Source organism: Manacus candei, unplaced genomic scaffold, assembly GCF_025592945.1.
Source record: "Manacus candei isolate 608988 ecotype Guabito, Panama unplaced genomic scaffold, ASM2559294v1 h1tg000139l, whole genome shotgun sequence".
Taxonomy (NCBI): domain Eukaryota; kingdom Metazoa; phylum Chordata; class Aves; order Passeriformes; family Pipridae; genus Manacus; species Manacus candei.
The window spans coordinates 415,064-438,514 of record NW_026138187.1 but is presented as its reverse complement, the minus strand read 5'-3'; the positions used below and the strand labels follow the sequence as shown (position 1 = coordinate 438,514).

General features: G+C 58.1%; 2 protein-coding genes across 5 annotated transcripts in view; both read right to left on the bottom strand.

Annotated features, from left to right (window-relative positions):
- Positions 1-2,253: 2,253 nt before the first annotated feature.
- On the bottom strand, positions 2,254-7,402 carry ELF3 (E74 like ETS transcription factor 3). Its single transcript, XM_051771717.1, has 9 exons — positions 7,277-7,402; positions 6,376-6,544; positions 5,546-5,767; positions 5,232-5,315; positions 5,019-5,138; positions 4,807-4,896; positions 4,060-4,176; positions 3,693-3,888; positions 2,254-3,564 (listed from the first exon to the last, which is right to left on the bottom strand). The coding sequence occupies exons 2-9, from the start codon at positions 6,536-6,538 to the stop codon at positions 3,444-3,446; spliced, it is 1,113 nt and encodes a 370-aa protein (XP_051627677.1). The 5' UTR covers positions 6,539-6,544; positions 7,277-7,402; the 3' UTR covers positions 2,254-3,443.
- Positions 7,403-13,910: 6,508 nt separating this feature from the next.
- Positions 13,911-23,451, bottom strand: part of KIF21B (kinesin family member 21B) — a 43,534-nt gene continuing 33,993 nt past the window's right edge. For 2 of the 4 annotated variants that reach the window (XM_051771710.1, XM_051771711.1), the window contains 5 exons: positions 23,268-23,432; positions 22,600-22,717; positions 21,733-21,903; positions 21,095-21,294; positions 13,911-19,844 (listed from right to left, as the gene is read on the bottom strand). In XM_051771710.1, the coding sequence (XP_051627670.1) occupies positions 19,790-19,844; positions 21,095-21,294; positions 21,733-21,903; positions 22,600-22,717; positions 23,268-23,432 (709 nt within the window). In that variant the 3' untranslated portion in view covers positions 13,911-19,789. Of the gene's footprint in view, positions 19,845-20,297; positions 20,657-21,094; positions 21,295-21,732; positions 21,904-22,599; positions 22,718-23,267; positions 23,433-23,451 lie in introns of those variants that run through there. The other 2 variants (XM_051771708.1, XM_051771709.1) reach the window with 1 other exon arrangement.

Sequence of the window (23,451 nt, the reverse complement as noted above, 5' to 3'; positions counted from 1 at the left end):
TCCCAGGCCAGTTAGGTAACACAAACTGCAGCGGGAAAGAAATGAAACTGCTTGAGCAAACAAGGCACGCTTGGCAGGGCACCAAGCTGCGTGACAAAGTGCTCCCCTCTCACTGCCAACCTGCTGGGGTTATCTATTGACGGAGAATAAACACCTCGCCCACAACCCCAAACTTCAGGGACAGCAGCCAGGAGCACAGCCGGCTCCTGTGAGACCTGGCCCAGGGCTGGGCTTGCCCCGCTCGCCGTGTCTCCTCCTGGACCTGCTGGTTGCCACCAAGCTCCATCCAAGCCCTCTCCCAAGTGTGCCACTTGTGTGGGCAGCAAGCACCTCAGCGCTGTCCCTCCTGCCACCACATCCAGCCTGCTGCCTGCAGGAGCTCCAGGAGGTCAGGGATGGGCCTGGAGCACCCTCCGCTCGCCGGAGCCAGCAGACACCAGCCGGGAAAACCTGTTCCCTGGGGAGGGTTGCGCAAGGAACCTGGCGGAGGTCTGGCTGCAGCCCAGACCACGGGCTGGCTCCGGGTTCACACCCAGGGACTGGGACCTCTTCTTGCACCACAGGGCAGCCCTGATGGCCTCATCTCAGTATGTGGATCTGAGAGTAGTACAGCTCCAGCCTGGCACATCGGAAGGCAAGGAGTGGAGGTCTTTCCATATGAGACAAGGTATCCCAAGTGGACTAGCAGGGCAACTCCCCACATAAGGAGCCCTTAAACCCACCCAAAAGAGGTTGGATCTCGCCCATGGGCACCTCCTGGCCCTGCAAAGCAGCTGGGTCACGCCCTTGATGTTACTGCAGCATCTCCAGGAGGATGCTCCAAGCCACCAACCTCAGGCTTAAGCTGAGGCCAGGCAGGCTGGGACCAGTTCCAGCTGCTGCAGCCAGCACAGCTCAGGGGGGACAGCCCAGATGGTCCATGTGAGGCCTTGCTTTGAAGGGCTTGCTGCTCTCTTTTGCATTGCAGGTGTGGGATGGGGAATGTTTAACAGAATGATGTCTCTGGCAGTAATGAAGGACAGTTGGGGACCATGGGCAGATAGTAATAGGACAAGGGGGAATGGTTTTAAACTCAAAGAGGGGAGATTTCAATTCGATATTAGAAAGAAATTCTTCTCTGTGAGGGTGGAGAGGCCCTGGCACAGGTTGCCCAGAGACTCTATGACTGCTCCATCCCTGGAAGTGTCCAAGGCCAGGCTGGATGGGGCTTGGAGCAACCTGGGCTAGTGGAAGGTGTCCCTGCCCATGGCAGGAGCTTGAGTGAGATGAGCTTAAGGTCCCTTCCAACCCAAACCATTCTAAGATTCTATGGTAATGGGTGGAGCCTCCTGCCAAAAAGTCATCTCAGGCTTTGCAAGGCACCTTTACTGCTGAGATGCACCCCAAAACTTCCTCTCACCACCCTCCTGCTGGTGGTCTGGCTCCCCTCCTTAGTCCCTCCAGGCACTGGCTGAAACTGTTCAGAAGGATGTGGCACAGCTTTTGCCTGGGCATCCCAGACCTGGTCCAGGTCCAAGCTCCGAGGATGGTCACAGGGCTTTTCCCCTTGCGGGGAGCAGGAAATGAGAGTTCTGTCCTCTGCATGACCATGTCCATCAGGCCCTGAGCACCAGCAGGAGCTCAGGTGGCACCAACATCCCCTGGTGCCCAACAGTGTTCAGAAAGACTTATCATGAAATGCAGTCATGTGTGGACCACTGTTTGCCAAGCTCGTGGTAGAAACATATCTGAGAGTCTGCCTGGCCTCCAAGCCCCTGAATTCCTTCTTGCCACCCTACAGACGTAGCCTGTAGATTGGAGAGATCCTCCCAGCACCTCTGGGACACCCTCCCTGCCTCCTCACAGCTGGGCTGGCTGGGGGAGGCTGGTCTTCGGTAAGAAGAGCTAGATAAGGGGCTGCCCACACTGCCAGGTCATCGTGGTCCTTCCCACTGAGATATGGTCCTTGAAGGCACCCAGGTCCTAGGAGAGGCCAGCAAACAGCCAGGGTGGAAGATGAGCAAGCCTGAAACATTTTGCAGTACCTGTGCTGCTTCTTGCTGTCCCTTCATGTCTCACTGGCCAGAGAAGGGCTGAAGGTGCTCCCACAACCTGTGACTCACAGCGATAGTAATGGAAAGAGCTGAGAGATGCCCTCTCCAGATCACCCAGGACTTTGCTTCTCGTCAGGCTGTGACTGGCAAACTCTAGTTTGCAGCAGTCCAGGAAAGGTGAGTGCCAGGGCTACATTTCTGACAGGTCAAGGTTTGGGGGCCTGTGTAAGATGCCCCTGCATGGCTTTGAACCAAGGCTTCCAGATCTCACTCCCAGGAGCCTGGGACAAACCCCCCTCAGCCTGAGGAAGACCCTGTGACCCTGTGCCAGGATGACCAGGCCAATCCAGGCCCCATCAGGCAGGAGATGGTGGCAGACAGGGTTCTTGCCATGGGACAACCCCGATAACACAAGCCTGGTCCCTACCAGCTCTTTAAGAAAAACAAGAAAAATGACAGGTAGGTACAAATAAACCCAACAAACCAAAAATTTATTCATGTTATGTTCCCATTTGAAAAGGAGGAAACCACATGCACCTTGCAGGTTGGGCTGGCATCCCCCTCTGTGGCGGGCACAGCACCAGTCTGTGCCCCGTGACATCACTTCAGTCCAGCTGAGCATCACCACCTACCACCACACACCTGTGTGCCCCACACTGCACACTCTCACACAGGAACATCTCACTTATGAAAAAATATATCTGTACATTCACTCTGTGTTTCTTTGGCGTCTTACATAAATTAGATGCTACTTCTAGGGAAAAGGCCTGTTTCTAGACAGAGGTAGCCAGACTGGAGGTATGGCCCTGCTTGATCCTGTCCTCTCCCCACTGAGGGCTCTCTGGGGCCAGGTGAAGCTCCACAACGTTCCCATCTTCTCTCAGCAGGTGCCACACTGAGAAGCTGCTACAGAGGGGGCCTCACCCAACCCACGTGGAGCAAATAGGACGAGGGGCACCTTTGGCACGGCACAAGGAGAGGGAGGACCCCACAGCTGGGACAATGTCTGTCCAGTCACAGGTGACACAGAGGTGCTGCCCCTCTGCCCAGGTAGGAGATGGGTGACAGCAGGAGACCTGCTGGGCTCTCACGGTGGGACCAGCTGCTGCTTGAACTTCTCTTCCCCTTTGCATCTGTTCAGGCTTTGAAACAGGCACAGTCCCTGTGGCTCCAAATCGGAGGTACAAAACCAGCAAGGGAAGTCACGGTTCACAATAACCTACTGGAGCCCAAATATTGGCTCTAAACACCTCAGTGCTGGCAGTCACCAGCACACACGAGCGTGCCCATGCAAGGGTCAGAGTTCCACACACTGCACGGAGCAACAGCTTCCAGATACAGCTACAGGCAAAGTTTCCTGCCAAGGAGCCCCCCCCAGGGGCTTGTCAGACCCTGGCTCATCCAGGACTCCTACAGCTCCTTGTTCCTGTTGAGCACCTCCTCCTCCTTCCAGCCACTGGAATTCTTCCCAAATTTGTACACCAGCCGCCGCCCATCGACCCTCTCCAGGATCTCTCGTTTGTAGTAATATCTGCAGGAGGTGGAGGTGGAATCAAGGCTCTGGACACAGCCCCACATGCTGGGGGGATTAGGCTGAGCCCTGGTGGGGCTGACCCAGCCATGTGGGGCAGGTCCCCCAGGACAGGGGAGGGAACTCACCGCATGGCTCTGCTCAGCTTCTCGTAGGTCATGCTGCTGTTTTTCTTTTTCTGGCCCCAGAGCTGAGCCACCGCTTCCGAGCGCAGGAACTTGAAGACCCCTTCCCGCCGGTCCTCCCACTTCATTAGCCCCTCATTCAGCTCGGGGTGGATCAGGATGTCCCGGATGAACTCCCACAGGTGGGTACCTCTTGGGGCTGAAAGAGGAGAGCGAGCTGTAGAGGAGGGAAGGTCCTGCACTTTGGATCTCCCTAAACGCCCCATGGCCAAGGGCCATGGCCAGCAGACATGGACCTTCCTCCCATCATCCCAAATGGAGCCAAGCAGAGGGAGGCAGTCCAAGCTCCCAGGCCAGAGGGTTCACGTACAGTGCTTGCCCTTCCGGTTCTCCAGGCAGTCTCTGCTCTCCTTGCTGAGTTTTCGGGGCCGTCCCCGTTTCCGCTTGCCGTGTTTGCTGTCCCCTTTCTTGCTGCTTGTGAAGTCATCTGTGCACACAGAGAGGGGCACACGTCAGGTTGGGCAGGGCATGCCAGGATGCAGCCCCCTCCTTTGGCACAGGGATGTGCTCCTCAGCAGCAGAAGCACAAGGGAGAGCTGGTTCAGGGTGGGGAGAGACAGGAGGGACTGCACCCTCTTTTTAGGCCCAGGTAGTAGGGAAGTAGTCTCTGAGAGCAAGGTCTCCTCATTCCCTCCAGCCTCATCCCACCCTCATCTGTGACACCATGCTTAGGGCAGCATGCTGTTCCTTCCCCAAGCCCTACTGCTGCTTTGCATTCCTGCTATTCCCAGTATCATCACCAGCTGGGATCAATACTGAACACTGATTTGCATGCCCAGGATCTCTGGCTGCAGCCTTCACTCATCTGCCACTATCCACCCCTTCCCACCAGAATCACTGCCCAGCTATCCCAGCCCTGCCCAGAGCCTGCACCATCACCCTGCTCGATGGAGAGAAACAGAAGCAGAGCACTCAGGGAAAGAGACCCTTCCCTCCTTCCCAGTGTGAGGATGGGTGTTCAGGTGTTGTCCCTGAATCATTGCCAGGTGGGATACGCAGAAAGATCCCAGGAGCCAGCCCTCCCCTCCCAGCTCCTGTCAGGAAGCAAACAACTCACCGTCAGGGAAGAGCTTTGCTTCCGCGGCGTCGAGGTCGAGGTCACTTCCACCGGAGTCCTGAGAGTTGGGGCTGTGAGACATCACAGGCCCTGAGAGGCAAAGGGACAGGGCTCAGACCACCTGCTGCTGGCATCTGGAGGTGTTTCCCCTGCCACCTCCTCCACCATCAGACTTCTGGAAGACCCGAATCCACCTTTGGCAAAATACTGACCTGAGACATCAGAGCTGCCTGGGGACATGGCACCAGGCAAGCAGGTGAAGTCTGTGGATAGGAAAGGGTTTGTGGGCTTCATGTCCTCCAGGGAGTCCTTGGCACAGGGATTTCCTAGCTCTGGAAGGGGCAGGAAAGGGAATAAGGGGTTAGCCTTGCTGCTGTCAGCACATGGTCCCTGAGGAGAAGGCTTGGCCAGGGCCCCTCTCTTACCCGGAGGGATGGGGTCCAGAAAGGTCTGGGAAGTCGCATCCTCTTTTTCCAACAGGTCGATGATCCAGTTCAGCTCGTCAGAGGCTGTGGGGGTGGAGGACTGGGATTAGTGAGGCCTGTTCTGTATGGAGGGCAATGGTACATACTGGGAGCTGAGCACAGCCCTGCCTGGACTCTGATCTGTGCCCCCATATCCCCGCACACAGCCTCCGCAGTGCCTGGGAAGCAGAGGATCCTGGGCTAGTGGGGGGGTCTCTCAGTCTCATGCTTTGAGCTGCCAGGCCTGGGCATGAAGGAGACCTTGGGACACTCACTGATCTCGTGCAGGCGGTCGTAGAGCTCATCCCCCAGGGGCCCAAAGATGAGGCGCATCTGGTCCCTGGTGCAGTGGCAGAGCGCGTGCCCGTCCATGTTGCAGCAGGAGAAGTCAATGGAGCTGGCATCGTACTTGTTCTTCTCCACGTGGTAGCTGATCCACTCTAGGACCTGCACCTTGGTCCAGAAGTACGGGAGCTCACTGAACCACTCGGGCTTGTCTGCAAGGGATGGAGAGTGGGACTTAGGGCAGGGTGGTTGTGCCAGTGCCATGTGCGGGCTGCCGGTGGCCACTGGGCACAGGGTCCGGTCTAGTGGCAATCTTGTGGGATGCAGCAGGCATTGGACTTGAAGGGCTGTGGGACTAAAGGGTCCTTAGTGCCCTACCCTGAAGACAGTGATGACCCCACACTCTCCTCTGCACTGGTTTCGGTGACATTCATCCTGTTCACGCTGGGATCTACCCTGCTCTGCTGGAGTGCTCCCCACGCCTCCCCCAGCACCATCCCATAATGGTCCCCCAGCACCAGGGCTGTACTGCCAAACTGCTCCTGGTGAGCCCCGGCAGCCTGTCCCCTCTGCTGTGCTGGGGTAGGGGGACTGTGGTTCCCCCATCACCTGTATTAATCAGGTGTGCTCCCAGCAGCCATGCCTTGTGCCACCCAGGGTCTCCTGCCACAGCCCTTTGGCCTTTCCATGGGGAAACTGCAGCACGGTGGAAGCTGATCTGTCCCAGCAGGACAAGGACCTTGCAGTCCTCTTCCCAGCCAGTGGCAGTGCCTCGAGTGCCGGCTCCCTGGTGCTGCCACTGCCACTCCCCTGGTCCTACCTGTGCTCTGTGCTGGGGGCTGGCTGCTGGGGAGGCTAAGCCCCAGGCTGCTGTCCTCCCCAAGGTGTCCCAGCATGTCCAAGGTTGGCTGCACCTCCTCTGGTTGGTACATGGCGCTGATGTAGTTAGAGAAGATGTTGCTGATCTCACAAGATCCTGCCATCGAGCTCTGTGCCGAGAGATGACAGTGAGCCCCGGCCCCACGGAGGTGGGAGGACCCGGGCCCGCGGGCACCCCGGGACCGGGCTGGGTGAGGTCGGGTTGTCCCTCCCTCCACCCATCGTCACCTCTCAGGTCACTTCTGCCAGAAACATCCACCCAGCACCTGCCAGCTGGGGCTGGGGCCTGACTCACCACCTCCCCGGGGGCCGGGAGAGAGGGAGGCTGAGCCGGAGCAAACCGGGGACGTGGCGTCACCCTGCTCGCAAAGAGCCCTGTCCCCAGCAGCCCGGCCTCGCCCCGCCGGCAGCCACCGGGAGCGGACAGCAAGTGGCTGTCAGAGACCAGTGTGGCACAGCCCCTCCGTGGGGACGGGCACTCGGCCCCGCACGCTCCCGAGCCCCACGGCACAGCCGGCTGCCCCGCTGCTGGGGCTCCAGCGCCAGCGGCTCCAGTCCTCTCGACCAGTCGCAAGAAGCACATCCCAGTAACTCTGAAGCCAGAAGGGGACCAAACCCCTGCCCGGCCCTCGTAAAAGAGCCAAGTCTTGCTGTTGGCTGGGGGCCGGAGGGCACCCGCTGTCCCTGCAAAGGGCTGGCAGCTGCGGTGGGAGGGCAGGCGTGGAGCAAGAAAAGACCAAGCGCTTCCCCCGGCGAGAGCGAAGATGCGCAGGGAGGGGAGCAAAGCGTCTGTCCTGGGCTGGGGGACGTCAACAGGCCTCGGCCAAAAATAGCTTTGGTACCTTCTGCGATGGCAAACCCCGGAGCGGCGGCTAATCCAGAGAGGAACAAGGGGAGTCGGAGCCCTGCCTGGCCGCTAGCCACTGCTCATGAACCCCGGGAGGCTGGTGCCGATGGGCAAGCCCTGCCCTCGTCTCTGCTTTTATAGCTTGGGCGGCGTAACAATCTGGCAGCCTGAGGGGAATTCCAGCCGCAAACGTTCATGCTCCCAGATCCAGGTGATTTGCATAATAGCACAGGGTCCCAGCCCTGTGCTGCCTTGCCGGGAAAGCTGGGTTGGCCAGTTTAATCATTGTCAGAGCCCGTGCCCCGCCGGTGCCCAGAGTTTCACCCACACTGGCTTCGTGGGCTCTTTTCTCTGCTGCCGTTTGCCCGGCCCGTGTTTGTTTGCTCACAGCAGCAGGTTCACTCGGCTCCCACAGCCAAAAACATCCCTGGAGCCAGAGCTGGCCCTGGGGGCTGCAGATCCCTGCCTGGGGCTCTGCCCGAGGCAAAGGGGCCACAACGCTGCCCCAGGGTGTGGGTGCCCGGGTGGGCAGCCCAGCCCTTGCACTCAGCAGGTCTGTGGGGGGGTGCTTGGCCATGCCTGGAGCACAGGCTCGGGATGGCACTGGCACAGCTTCTCCCAGAGCAGGAAGAGAGACCCTGTGACCAAGTGGGACACATGCTGGGAGGAGATTCAGGTGGGGATGGGGCAGAGACGGGGTGGGCACCTGAGAATTGCTGCTCTGTCTGTCAGAATGGGTCGATTTTGCCCGGGAAAGGTCTAGGACAGGCTGCAGAGCCCTGATGGCCCATTTCCTGCCAAGTCACAGGTACCTGGCACAGGCAGACCCTTACACCAGGGACATGTGCCAAGGGGCAAGGCAGAGTTGTGGGATGCATTTTGAGAATTACCTCGGTGGCTCTTGCCCCTCTGGCCCTTGAGCCCTCTCAAGGTACATTCCTGTTGGTTTTAGTCCTGTGCTGGCAGGGGGGACCCAGGCCAGTCCCAGCCAACAGCTTGGCACCCCTTTGCCCGGTGCTGGTACTTTGCTGAGCTAGCCACGTCCATGCCACATGCAGGCTGAGGCAAACCCGGGCACTGTGGGCAGACCCTGGCATCTCACAGCCACCTCTGGCTCTTTGTCACTTCAAACTGGCAGCTGGCAGCAAACCACCTCCTGTGTCACAGTGACAGGCTGTTGCAAATGTGGATGCTCTACCTTGGCACATGGACAAGCAAGGGCAGGGTGGCTCATGTCCCGTCCCCCTTGTCACATCCCCTGGCCCTGGGGCAGGCAGGGCCAGTGTGCCAGCCAGGAGGCACCAGGTCACACCAGCTGATCACCTGCCCCAGCTTCATTCCTCTGCAGCACAGTCACGAGTGCTGGGTGCTGCCAGGCCCTTTTGTTTCCTTGGGCACAGCATCCCACAGGGACGTCCCCATGCCTGGGAGCAGCCCCTGCCATCACTGCCACGGGGCAAGCCAAGACCACCCGGGAAAGCAGACAGGGCCTGAACCTGCATCCAGCCAAGGGCTGAGCCCGGGGCTCCTCCATGCCCAGGCCTGGGCTGCCAGTGCCTGTGGTTGGAAACCTGCCACTGGGGAAGCTTTTTCCATTCACCAATGCAATGCAGGTGCCCCTGGAGCAGGGTGGGACATGCCAGCACTGTGCCCTGCCCTGGGCCACAGACTAAGGGCTGATGGGGAGGGCGTGTGGCACTTGGGAGTCTCCTGCCCAAGCCATGTGCAGCCCATCCATGGCTCTCCCCATCCCAGGGGATCTGATAGATGCCTGACAGAGCTGTCTGGCATGGACCACGCTGAGCATCCCCTTTCCCAGGTCTCCTTTCCCTGCAGACCCACAGCAGCACTCAGGGAAGCATTGTGGTCAGTCCATGCACCTGGGCTATGCCACTGATGGGAGAGGTGCCCTCAGTGGGTGACACCCTCAGCCCCTGCTGTGTGCCCAGCATGTTGGGAGCCCTCTGGGTCCTTCTGGTGCTCATGTCCCACCTTCCTTCCCTTGGGTTTGGGAATCAGGAGGTCAGTGAACCTGAGCAATCCTCCCCAACCCCCTGAAGATACTCTCCAGCTTTCCTGCCCAGAGAAGTGCCCTTCTTTCCCCTCTGTCCACTGATGTGCCACACAACCTGGGCCCTGTAATGGGCCATGGGGAGATCACTGTGGGCAACATTCCCTGGAGATGCTGATGCACTGTGCTGGGGGCTTGAGAGGTCATAAGCCTCTCCTGAGGCGTCCTCATGCCTTCCCCAGAGCCCCAGGGTGCCACAAGGAGCAGGATGGTGCCCATGGGACCCTCCTCTGCTGAGGAGCAGCCACAGCACTGGTGGGCTCAGGGCAACTCCTCCTTGAGCCTGAGGATGGGTGACAGAGGGCTGCCACCACCTCATGGTCAGATCTGGTAGCTCCCAGGGGAGCTACCCTTGCTGTCCCCTTGCCACTAGTCCAAGCTCCCAGGGCACCTTTAGGCATGTGGGGGGCATGTCAGAGGGTGCTGCCTGCCCAGGCTTGGCATCTTGCTGCAACAAGGGAGAGGTGGCTGTAGGTGTGGAGTGACAGAGTGACATGAGGACTGGCAGGACAAGGTGTCTGTGGTGCCGTGCATGGCTGAGGTGGGAAGGGGATGCTATGATGTCACCTGCCCTGCCAGGGGTAGTTGGGACCATGACACCCCCACGTTTCTTGACCAAGGATGCTGTTTGCCCTGGCAGAACCGTGGTGGCTGTGGGTATGGAGGTGACAGCCATGGCACAGGCTGAGGGTGAAGCAGGGCATGGTGCTGGGGGCTGGGCTGGCTCTGGGCACTGCCAGCCTCCAGGGACAACTCAGGGCCGGCCCAGCATCACTCAGGACCAACACTGCGGTCCAGGGCTGGAGCACTAAGTTTTCAGGGTGGGAGGTGCCCCACGCGGGGAGCAGGGGTGTGTGTGGGAGGAACTGCATCCGGGGGGTCAGTGTGGGCACAGCCCCGGGGCTGGCGACTGCCGGGCTGCTCTGTCTGACCAGTTCAACCAGGGATACCCGGCTGGAAAAGAGAAGGTGGAGGCTGCAGGAGCTGAGCCCGGTCCTGCGGGGTTGGGGGTACAGCTTGCTGCCCCCACCTCCCCACCCTGCAGCAGGTTGGCTGCCCGGTGTCCCGGGGGGCAAAAGCTGGTGCCACAGCACCGGTCACCTCCGGTGGCTCAGCAGGCACCACACAGTGGCACCGTGTCACACACACCCCTTGCATCTCCCCCTCACTGCATCTCCCACTGGCAGGGTCAGCGGCGCCCCCACCCCCCAACATCTCCCTCAATATACCCCTCCGGCAGGACCCTGCGTCGCCCCCAGCATCCCTCCCCACCCCTCACCCTGCATCCCCCCCAGAATCCCTCCCCAACCCCTGCATCGCCCCCGACGTCTCCCCGAACCCCCGGCCCTGCACCGCCCGCAGTGTCGCGGTCCCCCCGCTCCCCGGGCCGCGGTCCCGCAGCCAGCGCTGCCCTCTGCCGTCGGCCCCGTGCCACCGCTCCCCTCGGCAGCCTCTGTCCCCCGAGAGCCACCCTCTCACCTTGGCACTCCATCCACCACGAGCTCCGTCCCCCAGGAGCACCTTCCCGCAGTGCCGGGGTCCTGCCCGCTGGGGGACCTGGGTGCCCCTCAGGGCGGGGGTTGACGCGATGCTGCAGGGTCAGGGATGCTCTGACTTCTGCAGGGGTTGGCTGTCACGTTGGATTGGGGCTGCCTGGCTGGAGCCCTCCTCCTGCTCCTCCTCGCCAGGAGAGGGGTAGAGCCAGCCGGGTTTGGTCCGGGCTTCCTCCACCTCAGCCCCTGAATTCTGCCCCAGCAAGATCAGTTGTGCCCCATCTGCCTGAGGACCTGGTGCCTGGAAGGATCCACGTCACCTTCGAATCATGGAATCGTTCAGGTTGGAAAAACCCCCTAAGATCATCAAGTCCAACCCCAGCACTAAACCATGCCCCCAAGTGCCACATCCACATGTCTTCTGAACACTTCCAGGGATGGTGACTCCACCACTGCCTTAGGCAGCCTGGTCCAGTGCCTGACCACCCTTTTGGTGAAGAAATTTTCCCTAATATCCAACCTGAACCTCTCCTGGTACAACTTGAGGCTGTTTCCTCTTGTCCAACCTTCTCCCAACACCTGGGATTATAGAATCACAGAATGGTTTGAGTTGGAAGGGACCTTCAGGAGCCACCAAGTCCAATCCCCTGTCATGGGGCAGGGACACCTTCCACTCTATCTGGCAGGGCCAGAAGGGCTGCAGTCACAGTCCCCTCCACCTCTGCCCCACTCCTTGGGCCAGGCACATGGGGATAGGAGGAGAGGGGGGCTCCCAGCTGTGTTCTTCTCTGCCTCAAAGCAACCTCTCTTCTCCATCCCTTCATCTCAGAACATTTTATTTGCAAAGACAAAAAGGCAAAGAACAAACACAGCCATTGAAAAACGTACAGCAGGAGACCGCAATAACTTACACTATTTACAGGAACACACCAAGGTATAAAACACACGCACACACCTCGTGCTCTGACAGACCCAGACCAGGGCTGGGCTGCACAACCCCCCAGAGACACCACCAGCCTTCACAGCAGCTGGCCTCTGGAAACAGCTCTGAGTGAGAAAAGGCATCTGCTATTGTGCTCCTTGTGCAGCAGGAAGGGGTGGCGGAGCAGTCGACACGGTGCTGCAGCTCCCCAGCCCTGTGTGGGGCTGGATGGGGGGTCCCAGGCCAGGTGGAGCAGTTGGCAGGGACCAGGGCAGAGCTGTGATGGATGAGGGCACACACCCCAGGGCAGGAGGAAGGCAGAGGGCTGTACTTTCCTGGGGGTTCGGGTCTGTGCTGGGCTCCCTCTCAGTTACAGGTGAGCACCATGCAGCACCTGGAGGGGCCGGGGGTTCCCTTCCCTCCCCAGGAGGGTGAAGGGGGGCTCAGGAGGGCGTGCAGCCTGCAGGACAGAGTGAAGTTCCAGTGAGCTGCTGAAAAGCAAGTTGGAACCCTGTGCTCCACAGGGATCGTACCTGGACCCTGTTCAGCGTGGGGCAGGGGAAGGACTGGGATGGGGCACTGGGAGAGCACCCTGGGAGGCAGGCACTGGTTTGGCAGCACCAAGGCAGGAGGCAACATCTGAGACCCCAAAGCAGCTGTGCTCAGAGATGGTGGGGAGAAACAATGTACCTGGGGGGGACAGGATGGGACCCCAAAGCTCCTGTCACAGCTGGCCAGCCCATCCTGTGCCGTGGGGGCTGTAGGAGCCAGAAAGGAGACAGTGCTCAGGCTCCCATAGGGGCTCACAGTGGTTTGGGGATCCAGTGCTTTTGGGCTTCTGAGTCTTGTCCACCCCTGTTGTGCAAAGCTCAGCTCTGGGGCAGCCCTGCATCCCCCCAGAGCCTGGAGCCAACCCCTGTGTGCTGGGGGTGAGGAGACCCCTGGTGCAAGAGTCAGGCCCTGGGGACAAAACCATAACCCAGAAATTTGAGGAAGGGCTGCAGGTATGATCACACGCTTGGCACAAACCAAGGCACCCAAGGGTGAGGAGAACGAGGTGCATGGTGCGAAGGCAGCTCCAAAATGTCCCTGCCCTGAAGGGGTTGTCAGAGAGGCTCAGGGACCACCAGAGGGGATTTCAGTTGTGCAGCAGGGCAAGCCCTGAGCCCCAGAGAGCAGCCAGCAAAGGGATGGGACAGCTCACCCGTGGCCACTTGCAGGCAAAGAGTCCTCATTCCAGCCCACCTTCTCCTCAGCTGTCCCAGCCCATGGCCCAAATCTGAGCTCTGAAGGGCCAGAGTCCAAGGGGCCACCCCTCCTAACCCACCTGCATATGGGGACCTTGTGCTTTAGTGTTTGGGCAGACCTGCCCCCCAAACTGACAGTGTGGCTCAGAGCTTCCCAAACCTCACTGTGCCAGGGGAACGAGGTCCAGCCCAGAGCAGGAGGCAAGCTGGGGGCTCCAGGGCTACCCTTGTTTATGTTCAGTGCCTGGAACTGGATCTAGACTCAACTACGTTTTGGGAGTGGAAAGTCAAACATCACACACCAGAATCAGCTTCTCACAGACCACTCCCAGCCCGAGCAAGGGTTTTAACAGCACCCAGTTCCTGCTGCCATACAGCTGCAGCAGGCTCTGGAAAATGGGGGCTAGGACCAGCCCATTCCAGCAATGTGCTTTGCACAGACATTTCCCAGACAAGGACTTCCCTGCATCCACAGAGAATATCCATGAGAGCAGAGGCAGGAATGTGGGCTGAGCCAAACCTTCCACAGGCTCCTTCCCATCCTTCCAAGGGCAAGATGGACCACTCCTAGGCTGCCAATCAACCCAATAACGAACAGCAACACTGCCAGGCCTCAGTCCAAACATCCCACCAGCAATGGGAGCAAAATCTCAGTGCTGCAGCTGGGCTGGGGAATTCCACTGCCAGATGTAGGAGCTGGCAGAGCAGGGGAGCAGGAATCCCACTGCCAAAGGTGGGAGCTGGCAGTGCAGGGGAGCAGGAATCCCACTGCCAGAGGTAGGAGCTGGCAGTGCAGGGGAGCAGGAATCCCACTGCCAAAGGTGGGAGCTGGCAGAGCAGGGGAGCAGGAATCCCACTGCCAAAGGTGGGAGCTGGCAGAGCAGGGGAGCAGGAATCCCACTGCCAAAGGTGGGAGCTGGCAGAGCAGGGGAGCAGGAATCCCACTGTCAAAGGTGGGAGCTGGCAGTGCAGGGGAGCAGGAATCCCACTGCCAAAGGTGGGAGCTGGCAGAGCAGGGGAGCAGGAATCCCACTGCCAAGGGTGGGAGCTGGCAGTGCAGGGGAGCAGGAATCCCACTGTCAAAGGTGGGAGCTGGCAGTGCAGGGGAGCAGGAATCCCACTGCCAAGGTGGGAGCTGGCAAGGCAGAGGAGCAGGAATCCCACTGCCAAAGTGGGAGCTGGCAGTGCAGGGGAGCAGGAATCCCACTGCCAGAGGTAGGAGCTGGCAGAGCAGGGGAGCAGGAATCCCACTGCCAAGGTGGGAGCTGGCAGAGCAGGGGAGCAGGACACTGGTCCTGCTGCCCTGCCCAGGAGGAGGCAGGCAGGGGGACACAGGGGGTGGCTCAGACATGCAGGAAGGTGGGAGTGAGGCCACGTGTCTCCAGGATGAATTCAAGTGTCAAAACCATAACAATAACAATAATTAAGAAGAAAAAAAACCTCCCCACCCCATCCCCAGTACGAAACCCAACGATGACAGCACCCAGCTTGCACCGTGAGGTAGCTAAACCAGATCAACACCCCAGAAACACTCTCCTGCATGGGAAACATCACCCCACACAGGCACTAAGACATACACACACACATAGACACACAGAGGGATGGGATCACTGTCACCCCTGCCCTTGTTCTGGTCAGGACAGGGTGAATTTTCGCAGTAGCCAGGAGGGGGCATGGCCAGGACCCTGAGGTTATTTTATACCACCTAATGTCGTCTCTTCCAGCTGTGGTAGCAGGCTAAGCTCTTAGGTGAGCATTTTGCATGTGAATCACTCTCTTTTGTACACTTCTGTTATTAATATTGTTGCTGTTACTGTTTGTTTTCTTCTCTCACTGCTGTTTGGAGTAAATTGTTCTTATTTCAACCTATCATCTTTACCCTGGAGCGGTGCATGGTTTTAGTGAGAGTACTAAATTGGAGAATACCAGTCCTAAACCAGGACAGCTTTATTTGGCACCCAAGGTGGGGCTCAAAGGGTTGAGATAACAACAGATCTGCTCAGAACAGGTTGGAAACAAATTGGATCTAAGCATTTGCTGTACTGGGGACAGAGCCATTGGTCACAATGCTGCTTGGTCTGTTCATGGGGGCGTGGTACCTAACCCTGCATATACTCCCCTATGTGCTCCTCAAGGTGCTCTTTTTCAGAGCAGGGAGAGGGATCAGAATCGCTTTGTTGATGCAGTGTGGGATATCAGTTTATGACATGATAACATCAAGAGCAATGAAGGTCGTTTGGGATGTGTTTTCAATGTTACTCTCCTACTCTTACCTTTGGGAGTCCATTAATAACAGTACCCAGCCTGGGGGGGGGGAACAGGGGAGGATGATTTTCCCCACCCTTTCACCCCCTTTTACTCCTTCAGGCCTGTTACAACAGCTTTTGAGACTTCTGAATTCCCTTTGGATGTTAAGGAAAGCATGTTCTTGTTGCTAAGCCTGCCAGGTCTCCTCAGTGCAGCCTATGCTGTGTTTAGAGCCAAGAGATTTCTACAAAGGTTGTTCAGAGATCTGCCCCAAGGAGGGGTAGTCATGAGTGGCACAGAAGTGGGAGAAAAATGGGACAGTTTTGGGGAAAATTCTCTGCTCCAATGGTTTGGAAGTTCATCCCTGAACAACTACAGGACCCTAATAAAGTAACAGAATATTTGCAAGGAGAATGCTGTGGCAACTCCAGAGAGGAGCAACTCATTGCTGCGTGCTGGGCCCTGGCTGCTATTTTGTCAGACACTGCTTGTCACCAGACAGCACCAGACAGAGGGGGAGGAGGAGGAAAACAGAGCAACAGGCACTGTGGCCACTCAAACTGCAGCTGAGCCAGAGGAACAATCCATGCTGGTAACAGTCACCCCTGCACAGAACAAGAAATCCAAGACCAAATCAGTTTGCACAGTGAGGGATGAAGAGAAGGAGGGCCCTCAGAACAGGAGGAAGAGGCAGGGCCGGAGATAATCACCTGATCCCCATCTTGGTGAGCTGCAAGATACCTGAAAAGATTTCAGCTGTCACCAGGAGAGCCCCTGGTGACCTGGCTGCTCCAGGGCTGGGATATCACAGCCCACAACATGGAACTAGAGAGTAGTGAAGTCAAGCAGCTGGGATCCCTGTGCTGGGATGTGGGCACTGACCAGGGGATTGGGAAGAGGACAGACACTCTCAGCCTCTGGAGGCCACTGTCAAGTGTGAGGGAAAGGTGTTCTCTCAAGGGTGATCCAACAGTGCACCGAGACAAGTGGAACACCACAAAGACAGGTATCCAGTGCCTGAGAGAAGCAGCTGTGCTGGAGCTAATCTACAGGGATTCAAATAAAAAGCAGTCCCCTGTAGATCCAGAGGAGGTCCAGTGCACACAATCCATGGGGCAGAAGTTTGTACAGGGTGCACCATCATTGTACGCCAACTCGTTGGCATTGATGTCAGTGAAAGAAGGAGAACAAACAGTGCCTCAGTCACTAGCTGACTCCAGCAATATGAAGATCATCTTTTTTCCTCCCTACTGACCTGCAACTCCGCTGTGGAAAGACTGTCCAAGACTGTGGACAGACTTGAGCAAGTTATAGAGTTAATGTCTGACGCCCTGCCAGTGTGGATCAGTCTCTGCTGTTGGGAGCAAGTGCCCCCCTGCTCCAGAGAGGGGGGACACACTATGAGATAACCTGTGGTTTTACCTACATGACCACAGAGAAGACATGAAATGGGATGGAAAACCCACCTCTGCCCCAGCAGCAGGGGTACATGAGTCGAGAGGAAGAACAACCACCACAGAAATTCTTCAAGGATAAATGCCACTCCACTTTCCAGTGGGCAAGTCCTCGGGCAGAAGAGGAGGGTTGATGTTCCTTCTGATCCTCTCGAAGGGACCTCCAGTTTATATTTACAAGAAGTGAGTAATGAGTATTTGTGACTAAGACTAGAGGGGCCCTGCCTCCAGCCAGGTGGAGGAAAGGGGCAGTCGGATCTACTGGACTGTGTGGATGTGATGGCACATCAGACCCACAAGAGTATAAGGCCTTAGTGCCCAGTGCACAATGTACCCTGATGCCATTGAGATATGTAGGGGCAGAATCCATTTCTTCTCTTCCAGGGAGAAGGGGTCTCTTCTGGTCAAGGTAACATGGCTGGGGGTCAGGTCAGGGGCTCCATGGTGAGCATTTTGCATGTGAATCACTCTCTTTATTAATATTTTTGCTGTTACTGTTTGTTTTCTTCCCTCATTGATGTTTTTCAGTAAATTGTTGTTATCTCAACCCATGATCTTTACCTTCTGTGCCTCCAGTTCTCCTCTCCAGTCCACAGCAGGGGACTGGGAGGGGGAGCGAGCCATGCATGGTTTTAGTGGGAGTACTAAATTGGAGAAAATCATCCCTAAACCACAACACCCCTCACTTCAAAGACCCCCACCTTGGGATGCCAGTGCTGCAGTATGAGCTCCCTCCCTCCACAGGCAGCAGGAGCCTTGAAGCCCCTCAACACACTGCTGGACCATAGCTGCAAGGGATGCTCAGCACATCCAGGACTGGCCACTCAGCCCTGGAGTATTAAACAGGCACCTGTAGCCTGCACACAGGAAGAAACTGGTGGTGAAAAGCAAGGCAGGTCCGACCCTCGGCCCCCCAGAGCTCCCCTTCAGCAGGAGCAGCAGGAGATTTCAGGGCAGGCACTGGCAGATCTCAGTGCAGACATTGATGCACACGTGACAGCTGGCTACAGCCAAACACACCCCACCATATACACACAGCCCCCCTCTGGCCAAGCAAAGGTTAAACCAGCTGAGGAATGAGCAGGGAAACCCTCTCCCAGACAGGCTTGGGGGGGTGACACATCCTCCAGACCCCCATGTCTGTGTGTTCCTGGGTGGCTGAGGTGCCCTGGACATTTCTGGCTGTGCCCCCAGTTCCACAGGTCCCACGGGATGGGTGGGCTCCTCACCTCAATACACTCATCAGTCCTGGCTATGCAGGGCTCAGCCACAATCACAGGGGACCAGTGACTGTCCTGGGCAGGGTCACACACACACATGCCATACGCCCTCCAACAAGGCAAGTCAGTAGGATGGAATTTTCCCCCCAAAAGGCAACCCCCCCACCCCATCAATTCAACAGAGGTGCTCCTGTCTTTCACAATGCAGAGGAATCCCCATTCTCCAGCCAGAATATGTAAAACAAGGGCTGACAGCAAATGACCTGGGGTTGGTCCAGGTGTCACCATGGTTGGAGAGAGCAGAGGGGAAATGGTCTGTGCTTTATAGGGCAGGTCCTGGAACCCTTGGCCTCCAAGATCCCAGTTCAGTGCTGGTGGGATCACATGGAGAAATCCTTAAATTTGAGTTCAAGTGCTGCTTCTTCTGTGAAAAAGGGGAAAGGAGAGTATGTGAGGCAGCACCCATCCTGGAGCCTCCTTGGCCACCCCGTGAGAGCTCTGCGTGGCCCAGGGCAGGACGGAGCAGGGGATGGTCCAACAGGCCAAAGGAGAGATGGAGGGAAGCTCCAGTGTGAGACCAGGGCCTTGCCAGCCCCTGGAACAGGAGAGAGAGAGGAAGGAGGCTGGAGAAGGTGCATCCTTGGGGAAACACTCCTGGATGGAGATGGGATTGTGCATCTGCTGCAGGATTGTCCTTCGAGCGCAGGGAGAGTCAGGGGACTTGTGCGAGACCAGTGTGTGCAACCCCCTCCTTACTCTCCTCCTGGCACAGCAGACTCCAGCTGCTCCAGGCCTTGCTGGGCCCTCTCCATCCCCAGATCCATGGAGACCAGCAGGCCCAACCTCAGCTAGCTCCAACTCAGGCAGAGGGCCGAGGGCAGAGCCCAGGGGAAGGACAGACAGGCCACAGCAGTGGGGCTGACAAATCCAGCCTTGGCTGTTTTGCCCTGTAACCTCCATTCTTGCTTCATTTCTCCACCTCGAGGGAGTTAATGCGCTGCAGGACCCACAAACCTGTGCTGGGGGTCACAGTGTCCAGAGCAGGGCTGAGCAGCCCATCCCTCCCCGCTGCAGAGCAGGGTGGGCACGTGGGGAAGAGCCCAGAGCCATGGGGCAGTTGGGGTTACAGCTGGGGCTTGAAGAACTTCGAAGGGCACTGCAGCAGGTTTGTCTGGAAGTTGCCTGACAGAGATCTTTCCAGGCTTGCTGTGTCTCCCAAGATGGGACATGGTAAAGGAGCTCAGAGGTGCCCACCTCCAACTGCAGGGGACATGCAGCCCCCAGGTAGACAGAGGATGGGGAAGAACAGGAGTACCAGGAAATCCTTCTGCAGCCCCCACAGCAGAGAGGTGTCCCACGAGTAATGGCTCCAGAGAAGCAACCTCTGTACTTGTGTCCTGGCCAGCAGACACCAAATGTCCTCGTGGTTGTGGAGAAGGACTCCTGCAGGAACCAGCCCCAGAGCAGCACTTCACAGCAGAGGCCACACAAGCCCACAGTGGCAGGAGGGAACTGGGTGTCTCCAAGAAGGAGCCAAGGAGCTCTGACCCCCAGAAGTCCTTACAGCAGGATGGGTGAGAGGAGAGATGAAATATTTCCTGGTCACCGGAGAGCCATCGAGAAACCTCAGCAGGAGGGAAGGTGGAGCTGTCAGTGCCCCACAGAGCTGCCAGTGCCCCACAGGAGATGGCAGTGCTCAAAGTATCACATGAGGTATCCTCCACCCCGTTGGGTCAGGCACAAAGAAATCCCTGTGCTGGGCTGAGTGCTCCTGTAGATGAGCGAGTCCTAATAGCAGGGGGAGGCACCCTGACCTTCACCCTGCTCCCAAGCCTTCCAGTCTTTCTGCAGTTCCTAGTTTGACCCCGCGGGCAACCTCCTCCCACTCCAGAGCTTCACTGTCAAGTCGCTGAGGAACAAAGGTGAGAGGGACAGCATGACCCAGGGGTTGGGGCAGGAGCCCCGCAGACGCTGCACGGAGGACCACGAGGGGCCATGCTCCCCTCCCCACCCATGGCAGCATGCAGCCCCCAGAACTTCCAGGCCCTTTTCCCTTGGTAGGAGGATGCCCAATGCACTTTGGGGAGCGGGCAGGCCCAATGGGGCTCAGTCCACTGGCAGCAGGTGGGGACAAAGGGAAATGGTGACCTCCAGGGCTGACCCCACACCATGACTCCTGCCCCCCTTGGTCCCAGCACTGATGTCCAGGGAGCTGTTCTGCTCAGTCCCCCCGGGGCACGGGCTGATTTGGGGGTGGCTGCTGATTCCCAACCCACTATCCATGCAAAGGTGTGGGCAGGCCACGGCTTCCACAGAGTTGCCACAGTGGATGTGGGCACTTGGCAAGGAAAAAAAAAACCAAAAAGCAAATTAAACCAAGGCAGGGGGTATGGCTGGGACAAGGGGACAAGTCCCTTCTAGCAAAGACTTATCAAGTGGGGAAAAACGCAGAATAGTTTCATACCGTGAAGAAGCAGCTCAGACCAGAGAGAAAGAGGGGAAAAAAGAGAGAGAAGAGCAAAACTGACAGTGAGAGGGACAGAGGGAGGGAGAGATGGAGAGAAAAGGGAAGGAGAGACAGAAGAAGAGCACATGAGCAAGAGAGTCAAAGAGCAGGAGGGTCAAGGCAGACTAGTAGCACGGCCCTTTATGGCAAGGACGCGTCGTGGAAGGCAAGGGGTGAGCCCAGGCACGTAATTCCATAACTTTACCCGGCAGTCGCTGTGGCACAGATGGGAGGTGGGGAGGAGGAGAGACAGAGAGAGACAGAGAAAAAGGAAGGGAAAAAAGGGACATGGTCGAAAAGAGGGTATCAGAGTCTTGCTGCCAAAGAGCTCCCCAAGAGCAGCAGGGGATGCCCAGCCCCGGGGGAGAGGGGTCCCTGCATGGGGGGTAACCCAGGGCGTCACCAGAGAGTGGGCAGGGGATGGCTGGGGACAGCTCTTGTCACCGTGGTGGGCAGGCCGTGCCATGGGCAGGCTAAAGTGGGCAAGAGGAGATGAAGGCGTGGAGGGACTAGAAAGCTGTGAGACTCTCCCCTTCCCTCCCTCCCCACTCCCTGTCCACCCAGCACACACCCACCCAGGCCCAGGGGTGACAGCTCAACCCCAGGGTCTCCCCCTTCCCAGGGTCTGTGGGGGCAGAAAGCCTGAGGCTCACCTGGAGGCAGTGAAGATGTGCTTTGAGTTGGTGCAGATGGCGTTGATGGGGCTGTCGTGCCCCTTGATCTCCCCGACTGGGGTGAAGGTGTCCACGTTCCAGACTTTGATGACACCTCCTCGGCAGGCGCTCAGCACCATGGGGCGGCCGGGGATGAAGGCCAGGGCACAGACCCAGTCTTTGTGGGCATTGGGGATTTGCTGTAGGGATGGGCACAGAGCAGAGGTCATGACCAACCTCAGCTGCAGCACCACCAGCAGCCTCACACCCCCAACCCGGTCAGCTGGGTCCTCAGTGACACCCTGGGACTGTGGGACTGGTGATGCCCAGTTAGGAGCCAAGGGGATGGACTCAAAAGTCAGGGCTTGGTTTCTCCCCTGGGCCGGAGACAACCATCCTGAACTCAGAGGGGAACACAACCCCCCGCACTACAGCTGGTCCTGAGCCTGTCTGTGGGGGAGCTGGCAATCCTGAGTGCCCTCACCCACACCCAACCCAGCATCAGGAATGTCCTCCCTGGTGAGCTCCATGCAGGACGCTGGCACTACATCCCTGGACAAGGGTCCCCCCCAGACCCCAGCAGCAACATCCCTCTGCCCCACATCACTGCAGAACTGGTGCTGTGCTCCCCTCCAGACCTGGGTAAGTTCCTGCTGCTCCAGATCCCACTTCTTAATGCCGTTGTCCCTGGAGCCGCTGAAGAGGACATCTCCCTGGATGGCCAGGCACTCGATGCCATCGTAGTGAGGGGGCTCGAAGTTGTGAGTTGGGCCAATGTTGCCCACCATGCCCTCCGTGATCTCAAACACCTGGGGAAGAGCAGTGGGTAACAGAGCACAGATGGCACTGGGCACAGAGCTGGCCCTCTCCTGAGGACCTCTGTCTTCGAGGCTCAGGGCACCCAGAATGGTGCTGGAAAGGGGAGTGGGCATTGCCAGCTTGAGGCTTTTTGGGGCTGAGGGTCCTGCCACCACCAGAGGAGATCTGTCACCAGGGACAGCCCCACTCTGTTGCATTTTACTCCTGGTGAGCCTTTACACTCCCCATAAGCCAAGCTGACAGCTGAGTGGGATCCTGTCTCACCATCTCACCATCCCTGCTCACTTGCCTGGTGCCAGCTCTAATTCAACTTGCTAAAACCTGAAATGAAGGGACAGGCTCCTGCTGTGCTGGAGCTGTGACTGAGCAGGCACAAAGCATCTATATCAGGCATGGGGGGAGAATTGAGCAGAACAGGGTGAGCTGCTCATCTGGGTCGGCCATCACAGGTCAGTCCCAGCCACAGAGTCCGAGGGACAAGAGAAATGCAAATCCTTCTCAGAAGGTGCATTGTGGACCAAGCAAAAGGCAAGATTTGGGAAGAGGAGACAAGTGAAAACCTCATATACAGAGGCAAAACCAGAATCTGGGCTCAGCTTTCAAAAGGAGAGAAGAGACCTCAGGGGTTGCCAACATCTGGGCTTCCCTACAGGACACGGGGTGCTGATCCCCAAGGAAGAGAGTACCTTGACATAGTGATCTTTGGAACCTGTGACCACCAGGTCGTGGTTGCTCGCTGTCTGGTTCACTGTGAGACACATCACGGGCCCGATGTGGCCGCTCAGCTTTCCCACAGGCTGCAACCTGGGTTCAAGGGCAGAGGTCAGCCCCCTCCTGGGTGCTGCAGCTCCTCCAAAAGGCCCTCCCAGGCAGAGACCATCCACCCCTCACCCAGCACTGGAGCCCCACAGGAGGGGTTATTCCCTTCGGGGGATAGTGGGCAGGGAGATCTCATTCCCAGTGATGCTGGGGAAGGAAGGCAGTCTGGGGGTGTGCCAACATCTGGCTACACAGCCTGAAAGTGTGCCAACATCTGGCTGCACAGCCCAGGCTGCAGCACAGGGTGTGCAGCTCAGTGCCCAATAGGCAGGTAGGAGGGCAAGGGCAAAACCAGGGGGTAGTGCTGCTCATCCCACTTGTCTTCCCCCTTTCTCCTGAGCTCTGCCCAGTGCACAGACAAAGCCCCCACCCCAAGTAGCTCCAGTGCTGCTCATCACTCCTCAGGTCTCATAGGAAAGGGTCCTGAAATTCCTTATTCCAGTCAACTCCCATTACTAAAAAGGCTTTCACTTTTCCCAGGGGGATAATTTCAGGCCCCCACAAGGTGTCCTGCCCAGCTCAGCACCCCCCTCACCTGCTCAGCTCCCAGATGCGGACGGCGTTCCCGGCAGCGGCGTAGAGCGTGGTGCCCGTGGGGTTGAGGGCGATCTGGTTGATCTGGTGCTCCCCCTGCACGCTGGTGACCGTGCGGGTGGTGGTCCCAGCACAGGCGTCCCCAGAGATCACCTGTCCAGAGGATCTAAAGAGGAGAGAGAGAG